At 40.7% G+C, this 26,315-nt stretch overlaps 1 protein-coding gene across 1 annotated transcript in view; it reads left to right on the forward strand.

Annotated features, from left to right (window-relative positions):
* Window positions 1–26,315, forward strand: part of ADAMTS2 (ADAM metallopeptidase with thrombospondin type 1 motif 2) — a gene marked incomplete at both ends in the record, with an annotated part of 189,827 nt that overhangs the window by 142,183 nt on the left and 21,329 nt on the right. The window contains 6 exon segments of the mRNA XM_082323849.1: window positions 2,448–2,531; window positions 13,103–13,259; window positions 14,212–14,317; window positions 15,975–16,118; window positions 18,048–18,180; window positions 19,648–19,761. Of these exon segments, the coding sequence (XP_082179975.1) occupies window positions 2,448–2,531; window positions 13,103–13,259; window positions 14,212–14,317; window positions 15,975–16,118; window positions 18,048–18,180; window positions 19,648–19,761 (738 nt within the window).

The raw sequence follows: 26,315 nt of genomic DNA on the forward strand, positions 1-26,315 counted from the left end.
ACAAATAGGTGCAATTTAGGTCATGCTGAAAAAAAGAACAGCATCTATTTCAGCGTTATTATCTATGTGCAGTGAGACACTACTAGTAAAGCCATAGATTAGCCTAGAGAAAGGCATGGAGGGTTCAATTCATATGCTGTGTGAAGAGGGGTTGGACTCATCCTTATTAATGAAACCAAGACCCAGAGCTTTGAATTGACCCACTGTCTTGCAGAAAATCCAGTATCCCAAGAGAACCAAGTAGCTTTTTACAGTGCTTGTGCTTTTCTGTTCATTCACAGTTTGTTTGTTAGATGTCATTTGCATGAACAGTCAAACAGTGTTTCAATTCTGTTCCATCAACATTTTCAAGCCAAGTTTCATTTTGGCATGCAACAGCGATATGGTTGTTCTGTTACTCAACTATTGTTAAAAGAGGCTTAGGTTAAATTCTGGAAGTTAATGAGAGAGCGGTGTGCAGCAATTTGGATTATGCTTTATGAACTAATTAAATACTTATTTACATGCTGTGTTTACTGTCCTCTATACACAGGAGGTTTTGTTCAGTACTCATTTCATGTATAGGTAATTTACAGCTTATTTCAGCCTCATATCCTTGATGCGTGTGCTCTCTTCTCACTACACAAAGAGTGAGGCAAATTAATATCCTTGCCTCCCTTGACAACACACAAGGGTCTTTTTCCTGGGTGAAAGAATTTTTGTAAAGCAAAATGCATGTTTATGTCTACTTCTTTATAATCTGTGTTCAGTAATGGTCCTCAAAGTAAAAGTAAAAGACTTTTTTAAATACAGGAATATAAAGTTAGTCTTCTAAAGTTTTGTTTAGATATGTAAATAAGTGATCTGATTTCCAGAGGTATTGTTTACAACTGAACAGATCAGCTACTGCTACACCGCAATGAAAATAGCAGCCCCTGAAGCCAGTCATAGCCACAGGCTCCTCACTCACCATCTTCCAGCCAAGGTTCCGCTCATCAACCAGTAACAAGCCTGGATCCCGGGCATCCCACAGCATGTTCCCCAGGTGCCCGGGCAGATGCTCTGCAGGGTGCGAGTCTGCTCCTGGAGCCACAGTTCAGCCACGCTGTCTCCTAACCATCAATGCAGGATGCTTAGGACTTCTGAAAACTTGGACTTTTACCAGGCGTAAAATTAGGCTTATATCCAAAAATACTGATAAAATGAATTAAAATTCACTTTAAGATGTCAATGGGGATTGCTTAGCAAAACTTACACTGATGTATTTAGTTTTAATGATTTTTACAGAGATAAAAGATGGGCCATTAAAACTAGGGCTGATTGAAGAAACAGGACATTATTTACTACGTTTCTAATGAAATGTTTTCTGAAAGTTACTTATTAGCTTGTAGTAAAGAATCTCTTTTGTAGGAATGAAAGAAATTTAGGTCCAGCCAGCAAAGCAGTCCAGTTTGGTGCAACCTTTACCAAGGGAAGGAGGTTTTAGGAAAGACTCTTGCCTTGCAGGAAATCCCATCTGCCTCCTCTAATTTGTAAAGCTGAACCCCTGCCATTTGGCTGAGTCTCATGCAGTCTTCATCACCGAATACCTAAATCAGCCTCTTTAACAGTTAATATTTGCCTAGCTTGCTTGTAGCAGTGTTTCCTAAGTTTCCTGATCTTTATACATCCACATTTCATTCTCTACTCTAAATATTTACAGTTTTCTTTTCAGTGTTCCTAGGGTGATTTCCCCATGTGCATGTTCAGTTATGTAGCTCTAGTATAAAAAAAGAAGACAGCTTTTAATTTGCTGGCATTTTGTAGCTTTTGTTCTGCTTGCAAAGTTTAACATTAATTAGTTTTGACACACAATAAAGCCAGCCCATGTGGCCAACCACGCTTTTTGAGGGAGGTATATCCTCTTGTCAGAGTGTGATGTGATGGGTCCCAGATGGAAGAGTTACAGGGTGCAGCTGAGCCAATCCAGCAAATGGCTCTCAGGAGAGATCATGTCCCTCTGCTCACTCGTCCCCTTCCCCATGCATGGTCTTGCCCAGCAGAGAGCTATTCAGGATTTTGCTTGGATTACTGTGCTCTGGGCTCCAGCGGGCACACACAGCTGGGATGAGGTAGGGAAGAGCTGGGAATCTTCCTTCTTAGCCACAGTAGCTGTTAGATCAGCTCAGCTGCATCGTGTAGGTGCATCATGAGACGTATAAGTTGGTTTATACTTAAATACCTGTTAATATGAAGTCTCTGATGATGTGTTGATTTTAAATGATTTCCTGAATTATGGTCTGTCGGGAGGCTACAACAGAGTTTAGAAAATAAAACATTCCTTCTCACATTGGTGGAATTTTCCCCATTTTATATATGATCACAAAGTGATCTTTGGCTTAATGACAGTGCATAAAAGGTACTGCTGTATCACTGCTTTCGGTTATTTGTTGCCAGTACCGTGGTTAAAGTGCTGAACTCTTTTGCAGGTTAATGAAATTTATCATGATGAGTCCCTGGGTGCTCACATTAACGTTGTCTTGGTGAGGATAATCCTGCTGAGCTATGGCAAGGTAAGTAAAGGTTAATTTAAATGGAGGATATCAATATCTCTGACCTTCATTCTTTTATGAACAATGTAGTTACTGGTGACATGTATTGGGTTTGTATTTTAATTCATACATTGTCCTTACCAGTGTATGAATATAAAGAACTTTTATGTTTATATGTATTTGTGTATCATTTGAACTTCACATTTCAAATAATTTCAATTTCTTCTGGGTTTTCCCTGTGTCATTTTAAGTTGCTGCTTAGCTCTGGCAGTCTGTCTTTTCAGATTTGTTTGGAATAATCCATGAAACGTAGTGAACATTTTGGTTCCTAAAGAAAACACAAGGTGTTGTGGTAGAACTGTATGTAAGTAACAATGAACACAAGATCAGTTCTGCAAGATGCTGGGGGCTACAGCCTCATTCCAAGAACTAATTTAAACTTGGGCTTAACATTAGTGGGACTACACGTGTGCTTAAAGTTCTTTAAGTGAGTTCTTTGGGATAGCGGCCAGAAGGCAAGAGCTCTGCAGATCAAATCTGTAATTAAGAATACCAAGTGTTCTCTTGCTGTTTCTATGGAAGGGGTTACTCTACAAGCAAAACTCATGTGAAGAGGAATGAAATGCTAAATGGTTTTCAAAAGTATTGAACTGCTTAGTACCTGTGTTGCCAAATCAACATCAAATTCCATGGAAACAGGAACAGGACATTTCATGTTGATAAATGCTTTGGTTAAGGACATGCATGCCCAGCTGCTCAAAGCAGAGTGTTAAAATCTCATGTCCCTTTCTGTGACGGGAGTTGCTGGCATTTGCATGTTCATGGAATAAACCTGGGTTCTGGAAGACGCCATGTATGTTCACGCAAGTTGCTGAAATGCTGTCATTGAAGAGCCAGCGCAGATGGTGTCAGTGGTGAACCTCCACTGACATTCACCAGTTTACCCTGCTTGACACCAGCTAAGAATTTTCCTCCCTGGTGCAAATGAGGGAGCTCTGAGTTTTAGTCTGGACTCTGCTGGAGACCAGTTACCTGGATTTGGGATACCGTGTTCTGTCTGAGTTTCCCCATCTGAGAATTAAACACACCGATCCATCTCCGCTCTTCCTGCAGTGATGTAGATGGTGATGTAGTTAAGTGTTTTGGATAAGTTTAATCAGATGTGTGTCCTAAAAGAAAAGGTAAAAAAGGTCACATTTGCCATTTTGATGTTGTTTTATGAATTTTGTGATCGAAAGTTCATGGTGTGTGTAGTTAACATTAAATTACAAAATAAATTAAATATCCTTGTGATTGCTGTAATGACAGCAATTTGTGGGATTGCAGATTGACTAACAATTCTCAAAAAATTCTGATATTGCAGTAATGGTAGAAGCTCGCAGAATTATCACATGAGCTAGTCACCACTTTGCTGTCCTCATTTCATAAGTATTTCATAATTGTTATGCATGTCCATCTTTAGCTCTGCACCAGTAGTCTGAACTCTGATAACTTCTGCTGTTTTTGTGATGGCAGACAATAGCTACAATAGACCTCATTTCACCTTAAGAATCTGTTTTCTTGTGAAGAATAGTGTTGTCCATTGATAATTTGAAAGTTATTGATTTCATATTAATCTTCTTTAGAGAGGAGAGTGGGGTGGAGCGCGGAAACCTTCACTTCTTGGTGGGTCTTTGGCCACATCACAAAAATAGCCGGTGCAGGTAGCACTATATAATCTTGCTTGTGGATAGTCTACTTCTGGATTCTAGATCCATAATCTGCAGTGGATGATGTTTTCGTTCCTGAGTTATCCTGTTGGTTTCAGCAGGGCATAAAATGGAATAATTTTAGTATCACAAGCTTGCCCTAAATAACTATGAAAATAATTTTTCTTTCATTTCTATATCTGATTCTTATTTACATGAAAGACAATTTATGGCTTTCTGAAAAAAGTAAAATTAATGTAAAAGGTATCATTTCAGAGCTCCTCCACCTTATGGTGTGGGGGCCTGCATGCCCTGGATGTATAAGAATAAAGTTTTTTATGTTCATATTTTTAAAGCTCTTGATCAGAAGACTAGTACCAGGGAGTAGAAAGTGAGGAGGATTCTCTTCGGAGGGTTGGGATTATTTAGCAGTGGAAAAGCAGAAGAAAAGTTATATAGTTCTTACTTTCTGAACCTGTTCTGAGGAATTAGAACAAAGCCTTCAATATTTTAATATCACACTAAAACACACCAGCACTACCAATTTTTAGGAATATATATTGAAGTACATAATGAAAGGAAGGGCACATGTCCAAGTTAAGGCAGTGCATGAATGAAGCAGCCTGGTTGGCTTCACAATGTGAAAATATTATCTCAGTCTTGTTTGAGCAAGCATTTCTTTTGAAATGATATCTTCAGATTCATTTGCTTCACTGTAGGCAATTCATATGTATTATCAAGGGTCCTGCTTAAATATTCATAATAATTACATTATGGTTCTGTAATTGATGACGTATATACCATCAACATCAGGTTTATGACAGCACTCTGAGCTATTGCCAATTCTACACCCCTGAACAGCCCTCTACTGTATTGTGTTTTTTTTTTTTTAAAGAGGATTATATTATTTATTTTATACAATATGTCATCTGTTGATAAGAATAATATGGACAATACTTGAGTTGCATAGCAACCAGCTTTTCAGTGATTCTTGCTTGAAGGTACTCTGTTCCTTGAAATGTACTTATTTTTTAATATTTTCAAACACAGGCAACTGTACATTCAAAAGTTTCAATAATTTCAGTAATTGCATCAATTGCCCTGGTAAGATGAAAAAATGGAATCTGTTCCATGGTGATCACATGTTGAAATTGCTTCAGGGGCAAATTCAAAAGATCTGACAGGCTTTACTGAATTAACACTTTCTGTAAGTTACCACCTCTGGACCTAGACTGAGGGTATGGCAGGTTCAGACCTGCCAAGGAGCACCAGGCTTGGACGCTGGCTGGGTGGTGTGTTTGAGGAGAGGGCAGTGTGTGGCTGTGCCGTGTCTGCGGTAGGTGTGCTGAAGCTACCAGCCCTTTCCTGACTCCCCACTTGTCTCTTAGTACTTCAAACAAATGCACAACGCTATTTGACGTACCAGAGGGGCTGATATGAAGGCTTCGACCATGCCTGGCTGCTGCCTGCTTGTTTATCAATTCCATCAATAGGATAGAAAAATGTGTTCTGCAGAGGCTGCTCCATATCTGCGGTGTCTTCAGAAGCTACCATGAGTTTCTCTGCATTTTCTTTAAATTGACTCCCAAAGTCACAGGCTTTTTTGATGTGATGGGATACTGCAAATAAGTAAACAAGGTACACGCAGTGCATTTTTCTTCAAATGGGAAAAAGATGAGCTGGCTTGCTTCTGCCTTTTTGACTTCAGTAGTAGGAAGATTGGTTCCAAATTTTGGAAACTGCAGATACGTTTGAGATTAATATAATTCAACATTTGGGCAAATTATTCCATTTAGACCTATTTTGGTTGTAACGGCTCTGTAATCCAGCTAGCTCTAGAATACTCAGGGGAATAAGCAAAGCAACCACTAACACCAAGTGCAGAGAAGGTGGCAAGAGATGAGCTGAAAATGGATTTAAAAACCCTGACTGGTTATTATAAAATTTGTTTGGAAACGTTTAAATCCTGAGCACTGCATAAAATCCTCTCATTGCCTCTTTGAGGTGGATGAATAAAGACTATTATTCCCATTTTACAGCTAAAAAAACAAAGACGTTAAGTGTTATTTTCCAAGGCCACACGGAAGGCCACTGGCAGGCTGGGGATAAGGCCTCATAAATTCCTGGCTCCAGCCCCATGCTCTGTCCATCGACAATGGTGACTTTGTGTGCAGATGAGCTGCCCTTGCACAGCAGCAGAGAAAAGCACACACGTTAGCTGGGATGTGTGTAATTAAGACAGTTATTAATAAAAAAAGTCAGAAAGACTGGGGTTGTTCAGCCTGGAGAAGAGAAAGCTGCGGGGAGACCTTATTGCAGCCTTTCAATACTTAAAGGGGACTTATAAGAAAGATGGGGGCAGACTTTTTAGCAGGGCCAGTAGCAGTAGGACAAGGGGGAATGGTTTTAAACTAAAAGAGGGTAGATTCAGACTGGATATAAGGAAGACATTTTTTACAATGAGGGTAGTGAAACACTGGCACAGGTTGCCCAGAGAGGTGGTAGATGCCCCATCCTTGGAAACATTCAAGGCCAGGCTGGATGGGGCTCTGAGCAACCTGATCTTGTTGTAGATGTCCCTGCTAATTGCAGGGGCGATGGACTAGATGGCCTTTAAAGGTCCCTTCCATCCCAAAGCATTCCATGATTCTATGATTCTAAGACTTTTGCAGGAACTGCAGAGGTTTCAATAAATGCAGCCACCTGAGGATTTATGAGGGTTATTTCTTGGGAAATGTTAACGTGGCAGCGCAGGACACCCCTGAACTCTCCTTTGGAGCAACATGCACAGCTCGAGTCACCTGTATTCAGATGGAACAGGGTGGTATAGGCTGAGGGATGCTGTGTCTTCTCTGTACGCATCTGGGATGGCAACCAGTAGGGAGAGAAAATCCATGTTCACTATAAACTGGGGCCAGTGCTGGCCCCAGAACAAGTGGTTGTACTCTGACCATGTGTTAACTTGGTCAAATTGAAAGAGGAACTTGACCACCAAGGCAGAGAGCCTTTCAAAAAGATTAGGGGAGGGAAGAAAACCCAAATGGCTTTAAGATGGCACTTCAGGAAGAAGGTAGTATGGGATGGATGCCTACAATCTTATAGCACAGGACTGTTCAACTGAGAAGGATTTTTCAATTGTGTATGTCTGAGATATTAGCAGAGCTCCTGCTGCCTTCGTTTGAGATAAGATTTTACCTTCGATCTTTTCATAAAATGGTGTTCTCTTTACCTCTGCCATCTGACCTTTTCATGTCTAAGCTCAATGCAAGCAGGGAAGATGTTCTCAATTCAGCCAGGATGAAAGCAGTGGTTTAGTCTGAGCCAGGTTCTTCTCTCTGTTGCCCAGAGGGTGGCACAGGTGACACAGCTGAGATGGAAGGACAAGCTAGGTTTATCCCTTAAATCTGACAAGATCCCCCCGAACCTCCTCTTCTCCAGCCTTTCCTTGTATTAGAAGGTCACTAATGTGAGTCGAGTATCTAGTTTTCCACTGACATTGGTAGATGCAGAAGACCTGAAAGTATCAGCAGGAATCAAGCCCTGATCTTGCAGCGTGATATGCAAACGTGTCTGAAGATGGAGTTCTTGACCCCAGCCTTTGGCCATCTCCAGTAACCAATTCTGCACAGACTGAGTTGCAAGGCCAGAACCTACATATTAAATAGCATTTTGGCTGCTGTTCATATTTTTGCACTGTTTTCATACGTTTAGGGTGGGGATGGAGGTGTTATCCCTCTTATTTTTTATCTCGGTAAATTGTTGAATTGCCTTATTTATGTATTAGACTCATAGTTTATAATTTCCCAATGTGTTTTGTTGGGACCTTGAAGAGGGTAGAGCTGGCTGATAGCATAAACAGTACTTTGTATTCCTGATCTGCTTACATTTATACAGAAAAAGAGACTGAAAAATGTTTACAAACTGCTGCCATAAGAAAGCTTCACAAATCCTTTGAATGCAAAATGACAGTTTGCTGAATGAGCTATTTTTCTTAGTTCAGTTACCATGGACACTCAATAATTGTATTTATTTACTTTTTGCTTGCTTCAGGATGAGACAAGAATATAGAAGATCTAATCCAATATACAATGAACAATAGAAGTGCCAAGTAGAAGCAATGGAAACAGTGTGTCTTGCAGAGACTTTACACATTCAAGAAGGGAAAGTCATGTTAAATTTTTTTCCCGAATGTGTATACTGCTATGGTCCAACTTTTGCTACCATAGTTTGAAGCCTATTAAATTAAGCATATTTCTGCTCCTTCTGAAGCTACTGAAGAGTGGAAAAGCCTTCTCCGTTGGTACTCTTGGAGCACCACCTAATGGATGAGTTAGGAAAGGTGCTTTTCCGGCAAGCTTCTGACCAGCCTAAATTTCTTGTGTTCTTATCATCAGTGCCTACTCATTAACACCATTGCAAAGTTGTACCCAGTTATGCCAAATGGCAGATAAATAAAAGAGTTGGTTAAGGAAAGCTGCCATTCTATGTGGGATACCAGTGTGTCTTTCACATGTACTGGCAACTTGAACTTTCTTTAAAAGTTTGGGTAGACTATAGACTAAGTATGCAGTTTTCTTCTAAGGTAACTTTGTATTTTAAATTGTTAAAGAAAAAAAATTTTCCATATTTCTTACTTTCCAAACAATCTCCACGAGTATTTCAAGGACCTTCTAGTCAGCTTCATAAATTCTTGTTCTTCAGTGTCTTCATAACAGAGAACTGAACATCACACTGGTAACTACCCTTTGACAGGCAGCAAAGAAGGCTCGAAGGTCTCTGGATCTAGGGAGTAGCAACTTTCAACCATTTCTTACTGCCCTGCTTTGCCTTTTCATACTAATGGTAGTTGCAACTCATTTTGTTTAGTTTTTTCTGCTGCTTCTGTCTAAGAAGGAAGGGAGTAGAGAAGAAATGAAGGCAGAGTCAAAAAAGAAGGAAAACGGGAGGCATTAGTTGATGTTGAGTTCCCCAGAGCAAAGATCTCGGCTGGTTCTTTAGGGCAGACTGTCCTTGTAACCCTCTGTGTTGTCTCCTCACATGGGGGATGTTCTCCTAGCTGAGGCCTTTCCACTTCTTGGCCAACATCTTCATCTGTTTCCATCAGCAGTTCTCTGAAATGCTCACAGATTTTTTGCTTTTCTTGCTATGAGAAGGAAAGTTTCTCTTTCCATTGGCAGTTTTCCTGCTGATCAGCTGAGTAATGCTCTCCACAGGCCTGCTGTCCTGTTTGGAAAGAGGTCCTTCCCAGCCAGCAATGAGCTCCTAGCCAGCTGCAGGACCTGCGTGTTCCTGGCAGTGTGGGCCCTTTGCTGGCCAACAGTAACACCTACACCTCTTCTCCATATGCAGCCTGCTAGCCCCCAAACTTTCTCTGTTTGAAGTCTGACAAAGATGTATTTTACCTTTACTTATAATCCTTATTACTGTACACAGTTCATCTGTTTTCCTCTTTCTCCTTTAGCTTTGTCCATTTAATAAGGGGCAGGGCTTTTCCGAGTCTGATGAAAGCTCCTCACTGACTCCCAACAGAAAATATTATCAAGTGTTATCTGATATCTCTACAAGAGTAAATTTTTGGACAACATCCTTCCAAAACATATTACATCTGCCCTGTCTAGTAACAAGCTGTGCCTGGTCCCATGATTTCCTAAGCTCTTTTCTTGCAGGACACCAGCATTTATCTTTAAAGGCAAGGCAGCTGAAAAAGTGAATAAAAATGCTGTATAAAGATATGTCTGGCTCAGGAAATCTCTGATCCAAAGACCACTGGAGCCTTGGAGGTTATTTGGAGCAAATACTACACTATACTTGCACTCCTCTAATTCCCTTCGCTGGGCATCCCATTGCCTACTGTCAGGAGAGGACCATGGCTTATATGGCTCTTTGATCTGAACCAGTGCAATTGTGTAGCGCAGTGAAGATGACTCGGACCCCAGATTGGCAGTTCCCTGGCCATGCAGTATTCACTGTTGGAGACTTTCTGATTTGGAAGTCCTTTGCAAGTTGCAGAAAGTGGGAATTTGGGTGAAAATTTGCTACGAATCAAGTGGGTTTCTCTTTTCAGGCTGCTACATTACAGTGAAGACAGACAAGGGATTAGTGGCCAGATGATTTGAGTGCTCAGTGGACTTTGAGTACTCAGCAGGTAGACTGAGATTTTCCTCTTACTCTTTGGAAGTCCTCCTCACTGACACAGGACCTTGACTTGCTATTTATATCTGTAGCACATAAGCACCTAGAATAATTGACTTTCTACTGGATGCATCGTTTCCCAACTTAAAGAGCAGTAAAGCTCAATTTTACATATGCCACATTTTTGATGTAAAATTGTGTCATTGGCAAAGAAGTCGGGCCATCAGCTGAAAGTGTTTTATAGACTTGTGCATTCTCAGTTTCTCCTCTTACGCCAAAGGGATTTTCTTCATTTTCCCCATTGCGTTGGATGCAAAAAAACCCCCACAATGCTCCACATTAACCGATTGGTTCTCCTTTTGTTTGCTTGAAGACAAACTCCAAAATCACTGTTTTGATAAATAAGCATTGAGGTGCTCTTGGACTGAACCAGTGGTTTTTCTCTCAGAGTGGACTTCAGTATACAGTGAAAACAGTTGTCGACTCATGCCAAATGCCAATGCAGTGCCTGCACTGTGGGAGCTGCTGGGTACGTTGCGGCAGACCGATCTGGTCTCTGGCAGACTCACCGTTCATCAGACAAGCGCTGCAAGCTGCTGTGTTAGTTCATTCAGAGACTAGTCTTTCGCTTTTGTGCTGGGGTCCACTGCAAAGGTTTCAGTTTAGGGGATAGGGAAGAGGTGACATATGACAGAGGAGAGCTATAAACCAGTGGTTATTTAGAATTTACTGCCTTTTTTATATTCCATGCTTGTTTGCTGATCATGCAGAGATTTCTTTGCAAATATTTGGATACCCTTAAACAAAGCACATGTTGATACTGCGTATTTTTTGTTTGTTTTCTGATCGATGCATCTTAGAAGATGTGATGATTTTCATTTGGTAGAATGTACAGAAGGAGGTCATTATGAGACAACGAACTGTTAGCAAACGATACACATGACTTGAGATTTTTCAACTTCATTTTACAGCATTCTTTGCTTTTTGAATCTTGCAGTAAGATTTCTCACTGAGCTCCTTGAAGGGATTAGTTTATTTTGTGAAGCTCTGAAGAAATGAGAACAAGGTGGAGATGATGTAGATAGGTTTTTTGTTTGTTTGCTTGTATGGTTTGTTGTTTTGGTTTTTTTTACCACTGATGGATGTCATTAAAGACCTCAACAGTGGTCAAACCTTGTTTAAATGAATAGAATTTTTGCTTGAAGAGCCAGGATTTTACCCTGTAATAGTCACCCAAAGTTTGTTTAAGTCTGTTCTTATAAATATATGAAGATGCAATAAAGGCACCTCAACTGTCCCACCATTTTAATATGCCTATTGGTTCGGTTTCCAAGGGAATTATGGCTGGAAGCAGTATGATCCAGCGTGGGATTATATTACAACTTTTTCATTCCACAGTGGCATCAGAATCCAAACTGTGCCTCTATTTGGTTTATTAATTTGTTTTTCTGAACATTTGCAGAATTGTAATATCCCAGTTTTGCCAAAATCAGACCTCAATTTGGCAGACTTTTATCAATTCCAGTTGTTATTCCACAACCCTTTGAGGATTTTCTTTTTCATGTAGTCAATGCTCTGTGTACTCCATCATGCACTCAATTAGAGGACACGTCAAATACATCTGTATTTAAACATGAACTATATTACTTCTCTCTTATTTTTGGCCCAGGGTAGGTTTTGCTCTACATTAAATATTTTGGAATGGCAGATGCTTACAGTACAGTATAGCATCTAAATTGTAGTGGGTTTTGTTATGATTACAGTGTTGTCATGGTAATATAATTTTTGCAAATGAAAAGCCAGGGTTCACATATGTAGTTCTTTCTTACAAATCCTAGAAGGCCTGGGATGGGTCAATTAGTCATACGTTTTATAGCATCCCACATACAATAAGCTTTCTTAAGTCTTAGCAATGCACAGTATTAAGTAGAATTAGCTGGGAATTCTTAAGAAAGTACTATTTTGAAAAAAAGGAAAATGTAGTAGTTGGATTTTAAAATACCTTTCTCCTTCTTGTTCAGGAGAATAGTCCTTTGTACCACACCTAACGCAGGTTAGCTCGAGTCAGCTAAGCTGTGTTGGCACCAGCCATGTAATGTGCAGTCTCTAGGGAGAATGGCGTACCAGAGTGGGAAGTTACGTGTGCTAACGATCTTCAGATATGGAATGGCATAAAGAAAATGCACTTTAAAAGACAGTCATTGGGAAAGTCCATTTCTGAAAGTACACAGCTGAAAACAGCGCACTTAGTTTTTACACTTAAAACATCCAGTAGTGTTGCAAGGTCTGACAAAACAGCCCTAACAGCTCGGTTTCATGGCAAAAGTGGCTGGTGAACCTTGGCCATTAGGCATTACCCTTCCCCACGCCGGGTTAGTCTCCACTGGCCAACAGCAGCTGCAGTTCCAACAGACTCCAATGGAAACTCTATATCCAGACTGGAAGTGATGGTGCGAGCCGGTGCCACGGTGGCACAGAAATAATAACACACAGTGCACAATACAATAAATACAATTTTTTTTGGTCTTTTTTTATATCTTAGACCTCATGAATATGTCATGGAAATTGCATTTAATCTAACCATGAACATTAGCTATTTTCTTACTTTCTTGATCCAGTAAAATTTGTTTCCGAAGTGTAATTGTGTCTTTATTAAGAACAGACTTTTAATGGACATGGAATGTTTGTTCAAGTGCCTGAAAAAGTTGGGAAAAAAATTGCGACACATTTAATAAATAATTATTGGTGTCTTTTTTTCCTGCACATATGCAGTCTATGAGTCTGATAGAGATTGGGAACCCTTCACAAAGTCTGGAAAATGTGTGTCGCTGGGCCTACTTGCAACAGAAACCTGACACTGGGCATGCAGAATATCATGACCATGCTATCTTTCTCACAAGGCAGGATTTTGGTCCATCTGGCATGCAAGGTAAGATGTTCATCGGGGTTTTTTTGTAAATGTCAAGACTTCTGAGCAGCATTTGTGTTTATCACTTAGCAAGGCTAATTATGCAAACTATATCTTTTGCTTAGTTTTGGTCAACATTTTCTTTCTGTGAGAGCTCTGCATAGAGCCATTTTCAGTTGTAACTGTTACACTATTTTATCCTTTCTTACTGGTTACTTATTTATTGGATCACTTCTTTGCTCATGCTGAAGCCAAGCAAATGGGATCCCTATGTAAACCATCCTGAAAATGCCCAAAGATTAAAGAATAGATTTTGTGTTTAAAAAGTCTCCAAAGCTGTTGCCGTGTTCCAGCAGGATTGCCCAGAGATATTGTTACAGAGAGGTCTGGAACAGCAGGGCCAAGTGCTGTCCACTTTTTCCTTTTTTCAGGGCTCTGCCTCCTGTGAGATCAGGTTTGTTCACTGGAGGGGATAAATCTCAGAGCTTTCCCATTCCTTTTGGGTTGGCCAGATCTGCTGTCAGCACAGGGCTGGGACTTCGCTCGTGCATTCCCTGAGGGCTGGAACTGCACTGAGCTCCTCGTGAGCTGTAACATAGCAGCGTGTGGTGTCCTTTCCTCTGTTGCCTCATGCACTTGAAGAAGGCAATTGCAGGATGGTCCTAGAGGTGACAGCAGTCTTCTGTTTCATAAAATATAGTTTTAATGTATATATATATTATATATATATATAAAAGAACCTATATCTATAAAAATCTATATAAATGTAGTTTTAATTTGTTCAACAGGCTGGTTTCATCTGTTTCGTAGATGAGGGAGCACGTTATTAAATGTTCGGGGGCAGAGGTCTCTTGAGAGGACCACTTCAACTATATTTGTGTCACAACAGAAGACAGATATTTGTCCTAGAGCTTCTGACCACTTTGCCTTTCCATACTTGTTCATTTTCTGGAACACGGGGTATTTCTCACAGGCTACGCTCCAGTCACTGGAATGTGTCATCCTGTTCGAAGCTGCACTCTCAACCATGAAGATGGTTTTTCATCTGCATTTGTGGTGGCTCATGAAACTGGACATGTGTGAGTAGCACTGTGGACATCCTGTGTCCTACTTTATAGTGTCTTTGGTACTGACAAATATCCATGACATTGGAAAGATGCAGTTTATGTTAAGAATCAATATTCAGGGTTAGCCCTGGCTTCAGATCTCAGCTCTCTCAAGGCTTTCTTTATAGTCTTAAATAAGCTTTATATTTTGGTATTTTCAAACGGAAAAAGGAACGAATACCAAAATACCTTCCAGGGCTGCTGTGAGAGTAGATTGAATGATGTATGATAGTCTCCTGGTGGAAATGTAAAGTACTCATAATGATATATGAATTCATTGAGTCAGTGGAATACATGATTCTTGAAAACAATCCATATTAAATAAGCACATCATCTGTATATGTTACTGCTGGTAAAGGATACAATACTGTATAGAAATGAGGTGCCAGTCACTGAGGTTACAACTGTTCTATATATTTCATATAAAAAATGCAATCACTTTACTTATTGATGTGATTAGAACCAATGACTGGGCAGCAGTTGTCAGAGCTTTGGTTTCTCCCAGAGCATTTTAGTTTCACTGTTTGCAGAGAACACCCACTGATTTCCTATTTTCTCTTTGGTAGAATAACAGTTCCCAGAAGGCTTTTTCTGAACAGTTTCAATCTATTCTGTTTTCCCTAAGAAAGCCTGCAGGCCCTTTTCTCTTTGTTGTACCAGAATTATTAAGGGCTTTAAACAAAAAGTTTATTGAAACTCACTGTAAACGTATCTTAATGAGACAGGGACATAGAACTTATATCCAGATGGTATTTGATTCCAGAATTTTTGAATTAGGATTAAAAAGAATGCATAGTGAGCTTTAAAAGAGACACCACTGAAGAATGTTTTTAATCCCTCAAATCACATTCAGCCCCAATCTGTTAATTTGGTTTACGTTATGGACAGATATCACCCATATTAGTCAAACAGTGCTCATAATAAAAATGCAATATAAGATCCTAACAAAGGAAAAGACAAAATATATTCATAATAAAGCCAAAAAGAAAATTTAAAATATCTGTAACTTGGGGTAATTTTCTAGAAATCACCCAACACTTTCCAAGCTGTTTCACATTTAAACGATGTGGAATTGCTACTGGGCAATAGCAGCAGCTAGTCTAAACTGGCTTTCAGTGTGGCGTCTTTTTTTTTCCATGGAAAGGACTTGTTTACAATTTCAAATTATTTCAAATTACTTCAAATTAAGCTAAGGTGTGATTTTTAAAAAGTTGGATAAACTCCTGAATAGCTCCAGATTGGAGTATGAATAAATTTCTGTTAATACTCCTGGAGGGTGGACTAGATCCTTAATCCAGAAATGGATTCAATTAGCTGTAGTTATTCACAAATGTGGTTGTGCACAGAAGTCGAAAGAAGGTATTTTTAGTCTACCTTGAAAGTGGATTAAGCTAATCACATGAAAGTACTCTCAAGGGTCAGTGCTTCTATGTGGGAGCTACTACAGAGTAGCTCTTCAGCTTGTCTCACCCTGTCTTATTTCTCATGACTTTGCTCATGTGGACAAGGATCATGGGACTTAAGAACCTTGTTGCAATCAACCACTGGTGACATTTGGGATGTGAAAGGACTTGGGCACTCAGAGTTCACCTGCGATGTAACTGTGCTGGCTCTCTCCTGTGCGGGACAGTTTAGGCATGGAGCATGACGGCCAAGGGAACAGATGTGGGGACGAAGTCCGCCTGGGGAGCATCATGGCCCCCCTCGTGCAAGCTGCGTTTCATCGCTTCCACTGGTCTCGTTGCAGCCAGCAAGAGCTGAATCGATATCTCCAGTGAGTAGCTGTTAAGCAGCCTCTCTCCTTTGATTAGGAAGCATGTAAGAACAATTCTGCATCTAGCATTTGTGCTTTCTCCTTTTGTTAGTTACTCAAATGGGGTTGAATAAAATAAAGAGTCTCCCCCATCCTATTGGGAATGAGATGCTTTCCCATCAATTGCAAATAACAATGCAGGTTCTCAATTAGTTTGATTTCAGTCCATTTTAAATTGTTCTTATTTCATTTACGTCTATTCCTTTTCTGGATATTGATAGTATATATGCTGTGCTCTCAGTGGTCATGAGAAGACACTATTACAAATCTCATTGCTAACTTTCCTCCCTCCCTAATGTAATCTCTAGGTGGAAGAGTGCCTGTGCTACCCAGCAGCGTGGTGCCTATCTTACAGATACCAAATTTGGCTTCAAGGGCCATTTGTTGCTTATGATACCTGTCAGTGATAAGGTGGTGCTGCCTAAAGAAGAAAGTCTATCTTTTAAGTGCTCAGGGCTTTTCTTGACTTAGATATCTAAAGAAAAGGCGTGGTTCCAGAATTAATTCTTTAGTTGTCACTTTTCCTTTAAGTACCCTAAATACAAAAGCCATTTTATTCTCCAGTCCTTGTAATAGCTTTATCCATGTCGCCTACCTTCCCTTTGAACCTGACCCTGCGCTGGAGTTCCCTGACAAACTGATGTTTATGACCATGTTTTTGCTCCTTATAGAAAAGATCTTTCCCTTGTTGTTATGTGCAAGTTGTATGGAAAAATATGGGGAAACTACTAGGATAACCAGCAAAACCTGAAAATAAGTAGGAAAAAAATGCAGCAAAATACATGAAGTAAACATGAGTTAGTCTTTCGGTCAATATTTTTATTATGTTAGGTATCTTAGGTATGGCAATAAGGAATAAAAATCTTGTGAGAGACGTGTGATTGTTTCAGTTAGCAAAATCATTTAGAGCTTTAGTCATTCAATAAAAATCATCTGGCCTAGGGGGCTGCTTTACAGTCTTTTAAGTACAGCTATTTTTAAATATCTTATAACAAAGCAGAACGGTGGTTTGCTTTGAAGTAAATCTAACCTCAAAATTCTGCTTTCAACTATTGGTATCTTCAAGGCAACCTGAATGACTGCCAGAATAGACTCCTGTATGGTGTCCTCACGTCTGTTAAATAACTCGGGGACATTTCAGAGATACTGTTGATTGTGTTGGTCTTGTGAATTAACCAATGATCATACCATGTTAACCATTCAGTGATATTAGCATCAGTCCTCTGTTCTCTATGCGACTTTTAGTCAAACATGATTCTAGTACGTTGCAGGCTGTCCTCACTATTTAGGACAAGAGGAGAAACTCCCATATTCATCACACAGAATGGAAACTTTGTGCAAATTATGGATGGAGCTGAGAGCTATCAGGAGAAACAGACAGGGAACAAACCTGAGCGTTTAATGCAGGCAGGAAAGTACACATGCTTGTAAATGAGTCACTGCTGCTCAGCAAGGACACAGGAAAACTGCAAGCTTAGTGGTAATCTCATATGGTTACCCTGGCTTCTGCTTCTAAAACTTCACTTGAAAGACGGTTGCAGGCAGCAAGAAATTCCACAAATGGAAAATTAATTAAACTTTCTTTTCTTCTTGGTCTCATTCTCCCTTTGATTCCTTTCACATAAGGAGCCTGGAGACTGGTAGGAATTTACCTGCAAGCTAAATGGAAATTACAGTGAAAGGCCTTCAGAAAAAAAACATAGAATCCATTAAAGGTGGATACAACGTGATAAAGTTAATGTGAGTGTAACTGCAATATTAGCTGCTCTTCACGACCAGTGTCTGAGAAATCGTAGGCTCTGTTTTGTTTGGAACAAAAAGGCACTGAAACCACAAACACTGCGCAAATCTCACAGCCCCATCTGTTACGGTAATTTTTGCCTGTTGCAGTTCCTATGATTGTCTGCGTGATGATCCCTTCGAACATGACTGGCCTTCCCTTCCACAGCTGCCAGGAATTCACTACTCCATGAATGAGCAGTGCCGTTTTGATTTTGGTTTGGGCTACATGATGTGCACAGCTGTGAGTACTTACGTTTGGCTTCTGCTATTTCTCATCCAGGAGTATTGTAAGTGTCTCTGAAATACCCTTAATAGGGACAGTGTAGTGAAGCCCACAAGGAAAGATGTTGTGCCCACTTAGCTGTGAGCAAGGAATAACAACTGAATATTGACAAATATGTTATTTTAAGTATCTCTGTCTTTTTTTTTTTTTTAACTGGAGTTACAGAAATAATTATTCTGTAGTTTCATAAATAGCTGTAGACTTCAAGCAAAGAAGCTTGCTGCATTATTGAGCTGCCTATTGCTGGCAGCTAGTTATTTTGCTACAAAAGTCCCACCCAGATACGAAGGGGATGGATTTGGTGGCACATCTTTTAGTGCTAACATGGGGCAGTACACTTTTATGAACCAATTTTACGGAAATCATGATGCATTTTGATGCCTACCATGAGAAAATCAGCATGACAGTGAGTAGAGCAACTTGCAAGGACTCTTGATGACATGGTTGGCTCTCTTGTACCAGGAAAACAAAGACAAAGTCTAAATTTAAAGCAAGACAAGATTAGTGCAGTTCTCAGTGGACTGGCCTTGGAAAGCAGTTTTCTGCAGCACGGCTGTGCCTTCCACCTCCAGCTCCTCAAGTAGGACAAAATATTAAATGGAAAGCAATGTTTTCAGCTGGTGTGGCAGCTGCTAGCACATAACATTTCTGCTTTGATTCCCATCTGCAGGAATATGTGTTTCAAGTGGTGTCTCTAGATAATGGATGGGAACCTTTAAAGCATCAGCTGTAGTATTGTGTCTTGACACAATTCCCACTGATGCTGCCTTGGAAGAATGTCCCAGCCAAAGAGGGTCTTTTCTTACAGTCATTCTCCAGAGCCTGGGAGACAGAGGCTTTCTGTTCTTCTTTGTTCAGAATAGCCAAAAGCATGTCCAGACATCATGTTTTAGTATATTGTGTGGTGGGTGGTTCACAAGCTCTTGCATTGTAGGTAAAATGCCGATTTATTCATTGGATCAGGGTCCTGAGCTCAAATTCCCATCCTCCTAAGAAGGTGATTGCAACAGCTGAGCTACAGTCTGAGCAGCTCATTTCTCTCTCCCATGAGTACTCAAGTATTCTATATTTTGTTTGCCAAATGAAGCAGCACCATTTGGAGAAACTGTAAGAAAAGGCAGCGTGTGTCTTACTGGCCGGGGGAACTGGTTTCCGCCTTGCCCAGTCTGCCTTTGGTCAGTATTTTTGCCCAACCTTATTCCGTCGAATGCAGGTGGGATCTCACTTCAGAGTCACTGATGATTTTGCATGAAAGCTCAGATATGCTCAATCCACAGACACCGTGGTGTTCCTCAGGAATCAGTGATAACAGCTGGCATTTTACAGCTAGGAAAGGAAAAAGCCCACCGTGCTGCAGCTTCTATTGCATTTTCCAATGGGAGCTGTCTTGAAGCACCATCTGCTCTGATTTTTCTTGTGTTTCAGTTCCGTACGTTTGATCCCTGCAAGCAGCTGTGGTGTAGCCACCCCGAGAACCCCTACTTCTGCAAAACAAAGAAAGGGCCTCCGCTGGACGGGACCATGTGTGCACCAGGAAAGGTGAGAGCAGGTGTTGCATGTACCCACACACTCATGTGTGTTCATGTGTGTTTGTGTGCAGGTGGGGATGTTCCCCTTAAAATCAAGGGGAAGACGAGGAGAACCTATCTTGAGGACTTGAAGTCCGCTAAGATGTGGGGCAAACTCATGAGTGCAAGTAAGGCTGTTGAGGAGCGTGAGGGGAGGAGGCAGGGGCCAGGGCTGATGTGTCCTGCATGGCAGCTCTGTGACCATCTCATGCAAGTGATGGAAGTGTCTGCAGATTGCCCTGCACTTCTTGGCAAGTCTTTGTGACAGAACCAAAAAATGGGGAAATTTCCACTTGCTCACGACTTGTGTGAGGTCAGGGAGGTTGTGTTTGTATCAGTGATGTTGTAGTGATGCTGACTGGCTTCCCTGGCGCTGAGGGTGCAGAGAGCAGTGAGGTCCTGGAGATGACAGCCAAGCTAAGGCTGCTGTGGCTGCCCTGAGGGAAAGGATGGATGTGGGAGTCGAGTGCCAGCTAGAGGGAGCCAACACGATGGCAGCGAGGAACTATGAAGAGAGAAGAGCAGATTTGCGGAGGTGGATTTGCCGACTTGATGAGCGTCAAGGGAGGCATGAGGAACTGTGGAGGAAAGGCGCAAGGTGACAGCTCCAACCCCTCAGCCACCATGCTGGACCTGCTCCAGGTCTCAGTTATCCTTCTGTGGAGATCATGCTGCGCTCATAGTGGATATGAACTCCAAGTCCTTTGAAGTCTGCTGAAAAAGTCTGGCTTCTTTGGGCTTTGGATGCAGTGACTGAGGGGGAGAGGAAGATGTCGCTACTTGGAAAGAGGTTTTGTAAAACCCAATGGATGACATCATTTATGTGATAAATGAACCATATTAGCAGCTGCTGTTATGGTTTGAAATATCTTTTTTATGAAAACATAACGTAATGCTAAATTAATTCCCTAGCAAGTCATGCTCTATATAAACCACTCCCTTCTGGTTTTCTCGTCTTTGGACTATTTCTGTTGTAACAACTTTGGTTTTTGTTTAAAATATATATATATATATATATATTTAAATTACAATCCAAAACCTTAGATAGTTTCTTTGGATTCACTTTTCTATATCTTGATTTTTGCATTAAAAATATTCATGAAACCCCCAGAAAAATACAGTTTTATTCCATTTTATTGTATCCTCTTCTTCCCCAAGCCATTCAGTCATATTAGTATTTGAACAGAAATGAGAAGAAAAAAAAAACTTGTAACCATACAGTTAAGGATCTGTCAGTGCTTCCATTATAAACAGTTTGTCAGGATATTATGCAAGTCAGCTGTAAAAATTTTCTCTGGACTGAAACTTGGGATCCAAGGCAGACAGCCAGGCTTTTTAGTTCAGTGGAGATGCAAGAGAGTATGTGCACATTCTGAAGTTTCAGTAGATGATAGGACTATGACTGTTCTATTCCCAGAGGAGCTGTCCCAGTTTTTTGATAAATAAACTTATTGCAACCTTCCAGGAGAGCCCGAGAAAATGATATAAAATGAAAACCATTTTGTTAGATAAGGCTCAGCAGTCTGAGCTAAACATTTTTTTTTAAAAATAGCATGAGTTATGAAGGTTATACAACTGACTTTGTATATCTGAGCTCAGCATTTGACCAGTGTATTTATTAGTTGTTGGTGTTTTTAATAGAGGCACATCAGATCAGTCCTTTTCCACCTGTTCCTTTCCTTTTCATCCCTGCCTTTGATTTGGCCTTTCCCTGTTTACTCTCTTCATCGATTTGGACAATACCAGAGACTCTTACCTGAAAGGATGAGGACTGTTAAATGCATATGTTGCCCAACGCTGGGACTCAGTTGCAGTGTGGCAGCGTCCTTTAAGATACATCTCCCATGATACTTCGTCAGCACATGAGGAAGAGGAAAATAACTTCAAACTTGATCCGCTGTTTTCTTTGGAATAACGCCAGAAAAGAAAAGAACAGAAACATAAGTAGTTAAAGATGTTGATTCAAAAAGATCCATTTGTTTCCCACTTTAGAGACTTGCAGTTTTCATGATTTCATACCGCTAATTCCCAGGGCCTATTTTAGCTCAAACCAGTCACAACACTGCTGATGCGTCAAAGAAACATCCTGGCTTTGCAGCAGCTGAGGAGACTGAATGCCAGAAATGAAAGCGATGTTCAGGAGACTAACACGGCATATGGTGGTAGATGTTCTCACCTAAGCCTGGTGTTCAGATAACTGGTCTCTTCACTTTCCCAAACTTAGCAGATGCTATTGAGGAGAATCCCGTCCAACTGCCTCCTTCCTAACTGACAATCAAGGGGCAAGACACCTATGGAGACACAAGATCTGTAGCACATTTTCAGCAAGCACGCTGATAAGGGCTGTGTCTCTGCACGCCCAGGTTGTGTCTTGGACCTAGGCACTGACCCTTAGAAATGGAAGGAAGATCAGACTTTCTGATGCTGTCTATATGTGTGTATGAATGCATGTATGCATACATATAGGTGTATATTTAAGTAAAGATATGTAAATGTATGTAAGCTCTTCTATGCATGTTGTTATTTGAAATAAGTTGCCAAAAGAATGAGGTTCTGCCATTTCAAAGACTTTTTAATAAGTCTCCTTGTGCAAATGGAGACATTGAACAACCATTATGTTATTTGGCAGCAAACTAATAATTTGCTCAGTTTAGGGACAGAAAAATAAAATATTCTCTTGGAGCTTCCCAGCCAGAGAAGAAAACTACTATTTTGATAGAATCCTAAAGGAAATAGAATATTTTATATTGCTCCCAGCCTGATTTTTTTCAACTAGATTGAGTTTTCAATAGCAAGAGGGAAGATTCTGTCAATTTTGTGAAGCTTCAATGATGCAGCAACTTGCAATTACTTCTGTGTCTGAATGGTCACATTAACTTCCATGAAATAACTCTGGTGTGTAAAGTTAAGCACATGGAGGGTCAGAGTCTTAATGTGAAGTCAAAGACACTCCATAAATTGCTCTAGTAAACCATGCAGACGAGGCATAACTGTGCAATGCTTAACTCTGCATAACATTCTGTGGATTAAAAGAAAACATATGCTTTCAGCTGATAATTTATTTACTTGTATACAATTCTGTCAGCTCCACCGTTAGCCTCAGGCTTCTGAAGCCAGGCAACCTTCAGAAATATATCACCAGTTTTTGTTGTTCTGGTTTTTTAAAATATTACTCTTCTGTGGAGACATTTATATCGGCTGAAGTAGTTAACTGCTCTCCATAGGACAGAAATAAAGCCCAAAGTCATTCGTGCAAGGATATTGCATTCTAGAGTCCATCTGCTTGCTGCAGTGACTAACACAAAGGTTTGCACCACCTGAGCTTCCTTTGTTTCTTTTCTTGGAGAGAGGTAAGAGGTACCTGCCCCTGCCATCTGAGCTGATGTTGCTCTTGGATTTGGCTTATATGCCAAGGATTCGGCACAAACCTAGCAGGTATCCTCTTTGCTTGCACCATGCTAATGAGACAATCTGAGTCAAACTTGGAATGATTTTTCAGTCTGCCAGGAAAAGAAGGGAATGATTAAATATTGAAATAAACAGATATTATTGAGAATGGACCGAGAAAAAAGGTTTCTGAGAACACTAATGTGTACTCAAAGCAATCCAGATAATTTCCCACTGAGAAAGCTGACCTCAGCTTCTCTCGGAGACAGGAGACAGATGGGTAAGTGTATGCTGTGTTAGTCACCACAGAAACAGTGAGAAGACTTGATTCTCCACTGAAGAAACTTTTACTGGCTCACGGTACACTTTAGTGTTAGAGCTTTCGGTTTATCCCTTGCAACTAATTATTCGCAAACAGATGGAGCAGAGCAGGCCAGACTGCATGTGATGGGAAATACAAGTAAATAAGTAACCCTCTCCTGATACGATCTCAGGAGAGCAGGGAGAGCTGAGGGCCACCAGCCATGATGCAGTACAAGGGGTTACCTGTTAGACAACTGGGGTGTCAAGTGAGGAGATAGGAGAGTTGCCAGTTGCTGCCCAGTATAAAATAGGCAGAAATACCCACAGAAGACCTGCAAGTCTTTTCTTGAAAAATTGACTTGCAGATGTGTTAAGCCCACAGGAACACACTGGCTCTTTTTTTGGCGTCCACAGCAGTTGTTTCAAAGAACTGCTGAAAACAGCAGTGGAATGTTTTACTGCAAGAGATTTAAGCTTCCTCTCCTGGAAATTGCACTTGTTTTGGACTGTCCTGTTTGCCAGAAAAATAGGCGAGACTGCAAGAAGTCATCTTGTCTTCCACTAAGAAAACAATTTGCATTTACCCAGGGTTTTTTTTTTTCTCATTTAAAACAAAAATATTGCTTTAATATGCTTCACTCTTTAAATGACCCCCCCCCCGTTTATGAAGGGAGTAGTGGTTGAAATTGGCTCTTTTCCACCTCATTATGTAGTTAATGTAGTAGCGATAGGAAGGGTTGACTCTAGCTTCCTTTATTACACTGGAGATGGCTCCATCTCTGGTTTTACCTCTTCACGCATTTTCTTGCATGGGTCTGCACAGCGTAAGACTCAGTTGTGAATCATTTTATGTAGGCTCCTTTCTTTTAATCCACAAACAAAAAGGCAGAGCTGGAGATGACTCATTTTATACAAATGCTTGTCTCCTAATAGCTCTGCCTCAGCTTCCCGACAATCGGCGTATGACCAGCTTCTCCAGTAAAAATCAGTACTTCTCTTTCCTTCACGCAGCAAAGTCAATAACACTTTTCCATGTTTGCCTTCCAGTTCAGGGACCAGTCACAGTGTCAAATAGGTGGTTTATTAGTGGTTGTTGCAAACCCACATCCCCCTGTTCCTGGCTAAAACAGGCAAAAGAGACTGGAAAACACCACTATCACATGTCTCTCCCTTTCCTCCATGGAGTCTAAGCGCTGGATTGTGGATCATCGCATAATGAACATACACTACCTGGCTCTTGAAATGGATTCGGTGATTGCTGTGGAACCTGAGGGATGCAGAACCCTGATAAAAGGATGTGTAAGCAAGCACAGATCAGGAGCTGTCACATCTCATCTGCTTCCAAGCCCAGCTGAAATTTGTATTGACAAGCTGATGCATTGCCAACTTCCCCTGCGTCTCTGAATGGTCCCATTGCTACACAGGGCCCGACGACTCAAACTGTTCGTTCAAACAAATCTCTCTAAAGCCATAAGTAAACAGTCCCTGAAGGGTACAGTGCTGAGGTTCAAAACTGAAGAAAGCAAAGGACGTGTTAGAATTTTGCATTTCTTTCATGCTTTGCCGAATTATCTCTTGTTCTGTCAAACAGCTAAGAAAAATCTGCCCATTACAGCTCCAGAGCAGGATTGGTATAATTGGCTTTGTGGTAACTCATCTATTTCATAGGTTTTGACTTTGAATATTTGAAGTCATGAGAAAGAATGAATAGTTGAAACCTAATTTCTACTCTCTTTTCTGCTACTTGTCCGAACAAATCAGCACCAAAATAAATTACATGAATAAAGAGCTAGTCATTGAGCAGATTAGCGAATCAGTAAGCTGTCTTGTCACCATTTTACTAATGATTCTCTCTTTAAATTCAGCATTATTAATGATTAGCCATCACTTTTAAATTTGTCTTCCAGATCACTGATCGCTCTATGCTTAAGAACGCTCTCCTGTTATATATCTTCTGATTTTGTTTTTGCTGGCAGCATGCATCTAGCCATATGCTCGGCCTGTGCTGCCTGCCAAATTCCTGCGTTCCAGGGCTTGTTAAGCTGTGTAAAATGTTGTTGTTGACTTGAATGTTAAGGAAAGTAAGTGACTGATTGCACTTGTTGTTATAGCCATCTGTGCGCCTGAGCCAGAGCTCTTCTCCCGACAGTAACCATTAACGCAGGCAAACTGTGACAGTGTAATGCAAAGTCATTTGTTGGGCTGGAAATATTTTCCAGCACCCGCACTTCATCAATAGACTTTTATGAAAGCAGAAATAGTACTAGAAAGGGCCAGAATCTGTGATCCTTGAGAAGAATTCATCCTGACTTCAGCTAAGAAAAAATTCCTTGATTAGAAATTGGTGGAAAGGCACTGGTGGATTTCTTTGACGAGAGAAGACAGTAGAGAGCATCAGTACTGCAGCTATGAAGGCTCTTAAAGACATGCGTAAACACCATATAGGTTTGGGGAATGCAGCAAATTGCATGTTTCAACCTCTGTAGAATGACTATATTAAAAATCAGGTAAAAGAAAAGAGAAAGCCTAATAGGGCACGATTAATTGCCCAGAGTGAGACTGTCCAGGGCTGCTGCCTGATGAATGCTTCCTGGTGTTTTGGTCAGGTTTAGTATGAGATCTCCAGGGAGACTGCAAGAGTTCTTCATTTAATAGCAATAATGTCTAAAATGTGAGCTGGCTTTAATTTCATGCGACTTTGCTGACCACATTTATTGCAGGAATATGTATGCTGAGTTAGGAGCTGCTGGGAAGGGTGGTGCTGCGGCAGGAGCTCTTGCCATTGCTGCCTGAAGTGGCTGCATGCAATGGCAGAAGCAGAATTTTACATTTAGC

The sequence above is a fragment of the Platalea leucorodia genome (assembly GCF_965183815.1).
Source record: "Platalea leucorodia genome assembly, chromosome: 11".
Taxonomy (NCBI): domain Eukaryota; kingdom Metazoa; phylum Chordata; class Aves; order Pelecaniformes; family Threskiornithidae; genus Platalea; species Platalea leucorodia.